Below are 8,608 nucleotides of genomic sequence, written 5' to 3'. Positions count from 1 at the left end.
CAGACATGAACGCCACCGTCTGAACACGTTGCTCAACACCACTACTTTCAATCCGACATGTTCTCGCAAGCAAATCGATTCATCACCATCACAGAAATGTGAAAGTTATGCTGAGAATAGTTTTCCGTATCCCAGTTAGTTACCAACCGATCTCACTGAGGTTCACAGACATTTTCCTGGATTGTGAAGGTGGAAAACATTAACGACGAGTTTTCACACAAACTGAAGTGTTTTGGGGGAAATAAACCGAGGAGGTTTGAAAAGCCTCTGTTTTTTGGGGGGTTTTTTTGGCCAAACACTTGGAAGAATGTTTGGAATGGGGACAGCTGCGTCGACCCGCTCCGACACGTCTGGGCCTGAAGCGCAAAGACTTCGGCGGCGGAGGCAGTTTCTGAAACGGGACTCACTGAAGAAAGTAACTGAAGTAATGTACTCGAGTACAATTCAGACACTTTGGGGCTTTTACTTGAATATTTATATCTGAGGCCACCCAACAAATCTAGTCCACCAGAATTTCAGAGAGAAATATTTTAGTTTTCAACGTTTAATTTAACGTTTACCTGAAAGCTGTTGTTGCTTTCCAAGTTAAGATTCAAGATTCAAGATTCAAGATTCCTTTTGTTTGTTATTTTTATGCTCCACATTAAATTATAAACTAATAAATAATAACACCTAATAAACTAACGATTTAGTTTAAAAAATAAGATTATAAATAAAAGCACTTAATGAATAAACTGAGATTAATGTTAAAATATACTTCAAGATAATACATAACAAATTATTATAGAATATTATACATCATCATTTAACCAGTTGTTCCCAGTGAAGTTTGGAAATCTTAGTTGTTCTCAGATCCACTAAAAGATTTTCCCTCCATTTCCATGGAATCATCTGAGAACTCGGCCCCGTCTTTATTAAATATGTCAAGAGTCCAAAAGGTTTGAACGTCACTTTAGTATAAAAATAGTATCATAGTATATTACAAATTTAATTATTTTCTTTCCTAAACGTTCCACCGCTCCAATCACAGAAGTCGTCACTGATGTTTTCTTCCAGCAGAACGAAGGCGTGGCCTGTTTTTATTTTTAGACTCAGTCCCAGTGTGTTTTTATGATAATATATAAATAAAGTCTTAAATATGCAAACATGCAAAGGGGGAAAAAGAAAAAGAAGGGATGACCTACTTTCCAGTGTACAGTGGCTGTTTAATATTCAAACAGGGGCGTGGCCTGTTTCTTTGACTGGGGTGTGGTATTTCTTCAAGCTTCCACAAGATGTGTTTTTTCCGTTTTTTTAAACATATGCAAATAAGCAGAATCCTGTATTATGCAAATCAGATAAACATGAGGCCCGTTATTTTATTTAAATGAGGTTTTAAAAAAAAGAAAAAGAAGCAAGGGTGTGGTTTCATTTTTTTACAGTATGCAAATTAGAATACAACCCTGTTCAGATAAATTAATCTAAATATTAGTCTTAAATATGAGCGTAGGGGGCGTGGCCTGCTCTTATTTAATATGCAAAACAGGCGTGTTGCCCTAATTGACCTTGGATATTTAAATGAGGTCCTGACTGCGTGTCGTTACAGAGGAGCAGCGTCGAGTTGTAGCTGGAAACAAAAGGATGAATTATTAAAGAATGAAAACACAAAGTCATTGACACCTTCAACAAAAAACTTTTGTTGTTGTTGTTGTTGTTTTACGTCGACAGAGCGGCATCCTTCAGGCTGACGTCTGAAAACTTTAGCTTCTTCTTATGATGTCAATTTTGCTGATAATATTAAATTAAACAAAAGTACTTGTCAACATTATGGTGACTTCTGGTACTGTATCTTCATCGTAGAGTGTTTATAAAAATGGACGTAGTCACCGGGTCTGCAAAGTGAAGCCCGAATGCTGAAGTGTGAAGCCTGTGATCTGTGTACTGACCAGCAGAGGGCGACTCTATGAGAACCTGATTCTACTTCTCATTCATAATGTCAGTAAAACATTTTCCTGAGGAGTTTATGGTTCAGTCACTAGTTTTAAGTCTTGATGTTCATTTTGTAAATTATGCTAAACCTGAGCCAATCAGAGGCCGGACAGGGGCAGGGTTCATCCACCTACGGAGGGTGAAAGGATAAATCGTAGCATGATTGTAGACTTCTTAGTTTTCCTAATTTTTCATAACAATAAGCGTCCGACATGTTACAAGTCCTGAACAAATTAAAAACCAACATCGTCTCCATGGCTACAAGAAAGTTAGAAAATACTTTTGGTATAAATATCGTAGTTGGCACGACGGACGAAAAGAACGGGTTTTCAGATGAGTCCACATTGAGTCTGGACCTGGTCTTCATCAGACCCTCCTGACAGATACGACCCCCCCCCCCCCATACACACACACACACACACACACACACACACACACACACACACACACACACACTCCCCCCACAGACCTCTGTGCAACCTGGATGACCTGTGCGCTCGCCGCCGCCACAGTCTGCCTCCCCCCACCAACAGGCCTATTCCCGACAGTACACCCCCCCAAACACACACACACAAACACACATACACACACTTACCACACAAACCCCCCTCCCTTCTGCTGTCACATGTGGCCTCCCCCACCCCTCCCCCCTCTGCAAACCCCCACAACACATCAACCCCCTCTCCTGACAAAGCTTCCCTGCCCCCCTCCCTCCCTCTCTCTGCTAAACCCCCTCCAGACTGCCCCCCCTCCCTCTGTTGAGCCCCCACCTCCCCCTCCTCCACCCAGTAACCCTACACAACAATGCGACCCCCCCCCCCCCCCACACCCCTCGTGTCACCCCCACCACCTGGTATTGTCCTTTAACGTAGATCAGGTGATCGTCGGTTAAATAGATAAGTTCACTTTTATACTTTTTTCTCCCCTCTGTCACTTCTTAGATTCATAGATTTGATTTGATTTGAATTTATTTGTTTTAACACATAGAATAGAATAAAATAGTCTTCATTGTCATTATACTACTTACATTATACTCCTACAATGACATTATGTATGACTTCCTCCTCCCCATACATATATCAGAAGAATAAAGAAAAACAGAATTAAAAACAAAACACAAAGACAAAGTCGGTATAGCAGCAGATAAATCAAGTGTGTTGAACCACAGATCTTTGTTTTGTCTCGTATGCACATTTCCTCTTTTTCTCTCTTTTCTTATATTTCATAAAGTCATTTTTAAAAATAAAAAGGGGGAAATGAAATTCGTAAAAACTCAAATCAGAGATGTTGACTGTGGGTGTGAGTCTTCTCTGATCCAGGTGGAGGAGCTGTGTCTTCACCACCAGCAGCGTCATCGTCATCATCAGGCTGCAGCTTTGTCTCTTCTGCTTCTTCATGCTTTTTGTTTAGTTGCATTTTTTTTTTTTATCATTTCCAAGCAAACATTTGGGTTTCGTTAACGTTCCAGAGGCAGAGGGCGCCTGCGAACAATCGGATGTTGAATTCCTCCTCCCGCGTCCCCGTTTCTCCACGGTTACACAACGCGTCGTTCACATTGCCTCATCATTTCCATTACGACCTCAACCTACTGCGAGTTATTATGGGCTCCGGCAGCTGCTGCAGGAGTCGGAGGAGCTGGAGGAGAGAAACAGGCTGCAGCAGCAGCGATGGATGTGATGTGATGTGCTGCTGGGGCCGAGGGGGAGGAGGAGGAAGAGGAGGGGGAGGAGGAGGAAGAGGAGGGGGAGGGTCCGAGGCAGGAGGTCAGCCCGATGTGGCTCGGCGCTGCTCATATCTTCATTCATTGATTTTAAAGATCACCACCAAGTGGCACAGAGCAGAGACAACAGCACGGAGGAGTTTCTGCTGTAGGGGAAGTGAAGCCTCCAGGCTCAGTGTGACGCAATGCATCATGGGAGCAGACGTCAAAAATATAACTTTTAGCAAATCAAATTGTTGCATTACCTGTTATATAGTCTGACACTATAGAAAACAGCGGCTCTGCAGAACATCGTCTCTATAAACTGAGACTTTTTAACAAAAGTATAACAAAGGAGTGAATTTGTATTTAATTCAAAATCTGTCAACTGAGGAAGACCATGAGCTGTAGTCTAAAGCCCTGGAAAGAGCCAGTAAGTCATGTTGAGTTAAGTTTTTAATAAAAGATTAAATTCTATTAAAGTTTCCACAATCAAGAAACGTATTGCTGTTGTAGGCAACATGATATTATTTGATACTATTAATTCTCCCCAGGGTTCATATAATGTAACTGAAGCATTAACTGTTTTTAAATTATCCACTACTAATTTATAAATCGACTTTTACGCTTCCGTCTCCATCAAACAAACGAGATCTAATATGTTTACTAGCTAGCCGTGCTAACTGCTTCCCCTTGTCTTCAGTCGCTATGCTAAGCTAAGCTAGGCTATGTTAAGCTAACCGATAGTTAGCTGTGGTATCCACATCTCTCTGTCTCTGTCTATGCCGGAAAATGAATATTTCCCAAACCATCAAAATATTGATTCAATATGTACCTACTTTTTATTCTAACTGCATCCAAAGACAGATATTGTTTACAATGTTTTATAAGCGCTTTATAAAGCATTCATTAACTAAAAAAGTCAGTTGTTACAGCTAATGAACTTTTTAAATAGAATCACGAAATGTGAATTTATGAACAGGAAAATGCTTCACAACAACATACACACAAAACAACTGCGATCAAAGTTTTCAGTTTTTTATTAAGATTATAAATTTTTTACAAATATTTTCTTAAAACAGTTTTATCCGGAGAGCTACAATTTATTAAACACACAGAAACAAAAACATGAAATATCAACAGAATATGTAGAGAATGGCTGAATACTCTCTCTCTGTATTTTGGTTCACACAGTGCTCATAAAGCTAACGCATATGGATTCTCAGTTTATGGCTGAATCACGTGTTTCATTTTGCCTTTTTAAAACAAAAGGACTCAATAAAATCAATCTTCTTTTTTGAATTTTTCCACGAAACAAAAGTTAAACTCACAAAACAACGGAGGCGTGTTGCGGAGTTACGATGAATCGCTGCGAACGCTTTCGAGCAACAACCACGATTAAGAGACGATGTAGAAAAATAAAAATATTAACAAGACGGGACAAAAAATAATCATCATCGTCATGGTGATATGATCTGAGAGTCCTCGAACCTCCGAGTCACCGACAAACTGCTCAGAATGTGCGACGTCCGTTTAAAAAAACTGGAGAAGCTTCTTTTTATATATATTTTGTTGTTTTTTAAAAAACGTGGACATGGGACATTCAGTTGTGAGAGAGGAGCTACTGTAGCAGTAAGTGTGCATCGGATTTAAGGCAGCGACAGTCGATCCGTCCCATCGGATTCACGTCTTCGGACACACACACACACACACACACACATTATGGCACAAACTCTCTCCTCTTGTCAAAAACTATTGTCATTAAATCGCTAAAATTTTAAATAGATTTTTTGTTTTTACTTTTCTTGCAAAAATAAAGTTGATTTATACGTCACAATGGGAAGGGGGAGGTGGCGGGAGCAGTCGGAACGCCCTACAATGTCCTCCAATCAGAGGAGAGCGTGGGAGTGATGTCACCCAGCCAACCACATGTCACATGTCACCGTTTCAACTCGTGAATATGTTTGAAACACTGATATTTTTCTTTTGACAGTTTTGTGAAAGACGACAGGCCGCGACAGAAAAAATTCCACGTCAACATATTGATGACGGAACGTTCGCAGAGTTCAGTGATGATATTCCAATTTGTTTATTTCACAAATACCTCAGATTTAATCTGATGGTTGGACGTGGACACCGACTCTGTTCGTTCTGCTCTAAACCAACGTTCTCCAGAACGTCGCTGAGGGAGATGTTCCCTCAAACCTTCCCCCGAGAAACTTCCTGGTTTTTTCCTGTTCAAGGAACATTTCTGGAAGGTTTCAGATGAGCTCCTTCACGTTCATTCGTTCCTTGTTTGCTTCTCCACTGAACATCTGCTGAAAGTTCCCTGACGTGTCCCCGTGGAACAACCTCTGTCTCCTAAACACTGCAGATGTGTGAACGTGTCTTTGTTAACATTCAGGAACAGGAGCCGGAACACAGTGTCAGTGGAGCAGAGGGTGGTGCCCCGTTAGGGTCTGTTTACTACTTTAGACGGACACCATGTGACAACCGGCCCCCGACCCCCCCTGGAATTAAGTGTTGGGATTCAAAAGGCCACGATCGCCCGGGTCCACGCGCCCAGACTGGCCAGGGCCTGCTTGCTACAGATCTGCTCCAGGTCCGCCTGCCGGCTGAGCAGCCCGGAGAACCCCGAGCCGAAGATGGAGATCAGGTTGGAGATGTTGGAAGTGTCCGTGTAGTCCAGGCTGCAGAAGGGAGGAGAACTGTCCTCCCGCTTCGCCCTCTTGCGCGCCGCCGTGAAGTCGGACACTTCCTCCGCGTCGGACGCGCAGCAGCCGAACTCCACCTTCCGCTTCTTGGCCGGGGACTGTGCGCCCTGCGCGGCGCCGCAGCAGCAGTCCTGGTGCAGGTAGCCGTTCTCCACCGTGGTCACCACATGCGTGTCCAGGTCGAGCACCGTGGTCTTGTTGCAGTGTCCGCCGCCGCTGCTGCTGCTGTCCGCCGCGGAGGAGAAGTGGTCGAAGTGCGCCGCGGGGGGAGCCGGAGCCTCCATGCAGCAGCTGCGGTAGTCGGATGGCTCCGGCTCTTTGCCGCCGTCCTCGAAGGGAGAGCAGCCGAGGAGGGTGCTCGTTGCCCGGACGTGCAGCGCCGCGCCTCGGTGGACGCACGCCGGCTCGCACGGACCCGACTCCTCCTCGCCGCCGCCGCAGCAGGCAGCGCGCACCGGCGGCGCCTGCTCCTCTCCGCCCGCGTCCTCCGCGTCCAGCTGCAGCGGGTCGAGCTCCTGGATCTCGTTGCAGACCGTCATCACCTCCTCGTACTGCTGCATGCGGTAGATCTCCGCGTACTTCTCCTTGATGTAGACCTGCCGCGCGTTGCGCAGCACGTAGGACACCAGCAGGTTCTTGTGCAGCTTGATGCCGCCGCGCTGCGTCCGCGAGTTGTGGATCTTCATCAGGGACATGGAGATCAGGCTCTGCGCGTCCGCCGCGCACTCCATGGTGACGGTGGCCGACGGGCTCCCCCGGCCCACCCCCAGCTCAGCTGTCCGGGAGAGGAACGCCGACTCTCCGCCGCCTCCGCGGGACTCGTGTTGCTCGGGGAGGAAGGTTGCAGTGAGCTCGGTGGAGACTCATCGGACGCAGCGATCCGCCTCCCTGCGAAACTCAGCGATCATTTGCCAGATGCCCTGAAACCAGAGCGGGTATATAGACCCCGCCGGAGAGCCCGCCCCCTTCTGCGGGCAGAGCCAATCAGCGGCCGGGGATGAGCTGAGAGACAGGCGCGCGCGCTGGAAACATGTGGTCCTCAGCCAATGAGCGCGAGGCGGTTCCTCTGTACTGTTCAAATTCCATCCAGGCTGAAGAACAGGAGAGTCCACATTCATCTGCCGCGAGCAGAGAGACTGAAGAGAAGGAAGGAACGAGTGTACAGGTCAGAAGTTATGACAAACCAATCTGTTTCATCTGTACAGTGTAAAATTATTACATACATTATCTCACTTTACACAAGGTACAGAGAGGGGGGGGGGCAGGAACAGTTGTGTAACTGTTGTGTTTAAACTTCTGTCAGACCTGATGTTATAATGACAGTAATAATAATAATCATCATTATGTCTATGGATGTGGTGATGTTGTCAATGAAAACAGCAGCAGATCAATGAAAACATTTTACATTTTTCTTTTTAAAAAGTTAAAGTGGTCACCCTCCAAAACAGTTATTATTATTAATGGTATTATTGTAGTTTAAAAACGGTCACTAACACCAGTAGACCAGTAGAAACTACAGCTCAGGACCATCAGTCTCCTCATGAAATCCCCTTTAAATCCATTAAACCTGTCTGATTTGTTTAATCTGGATCCATGAATGAGACGTTAGTGAACAGTCATCAAATTCATTCATACAGTTGTATTTGGTCATGAACATATTTCATTTTTCTTAATTTGTCCAGTTTTTGAATTTCACTCCCTGAGATCTCTGTGAGGCTGACAACGTTTTTAAAAAAGTGTCATTTGTCTTTCCAGAAACTTTGCAGACAGTGTTCATTCGAACCACTTTCCATCGTATGAAAAGTTCCTATAAAATAAGTTTTTAGGGCACAAACGTACATTCCCCTCCGTTGTGTTGGGGTGAAACCAGAAAGATCTCAATCTGTCGCCTCAGCTTGTCCCACATCTCTTCTTCTTCTTCTGGAGGCAGAAGGTTCACACCAGCAGACGAACACTGATGATACAGGATCAGATTCCAGTGCCACTACCGGCCACTAGGTGGTGGCTCCAAAATCACCTCAACACTCGTCATGACAACACGGACGACTCTCTGTTCTACTTCTATTTGCTGTGTCTGTGTCATGTTTTCGTACGACTCTCACAATCAGTGTGTTCTGGAGGCTTGTCCGAGACTGACAGGTGTCTCAGCCAATCACAGTCGTCCGTGGTGGTTGGGTGATCCCCCGGCAGCCTCGGACCACATGAAGGTTTCATGGCTCCAGGTGAG

General features: G+C 44.9%; 1 protein-coding gene across 1 annotated transcript; it reads right to left on the bottom strand.

Annotated features, from left to right (window-relative positions):
• Positions 1-4,691: 4,691 nt before the first annotated feature.
• On the bottom strand, positions 4,692-7,282 carry ier5l (immediate early response 5-like). The gene has a single exon (XM_035608933.2). It carries the CDS (start codon positions 7,110-7,112, stop codon positions 6,198-6,200), a length of 915 nt encoding a protein of 304 aa, XP_035464826.2. The 5' UTR covers positions 7,113-7,282; the 3' UTR covers positions 4,692-6,197.
• Between the last annotated feature and the right edge of the window lie 1,326 nt (positions 7,283-8,608).

The sequence above is a fragment of the Scophthalmus maximus genome, chromosome 20 (genome assembly GCF_022379125.1).
Source record: "Scophthalmus maximus strain ysfricsl-2021 chromosome 20, ASM2237912v1, whole genome shotgun sequence".
Taxonomy (NCBI): Eukaryota; Metazoa; Chordata; class Actinopteri; order Pleuronectiformes; family Scophthalmidae; genus Scophthalmus; species Scophthalmus maximus.
This window is presented reverse-complemented; position numbering and strand designations above follow the sequence as displayed.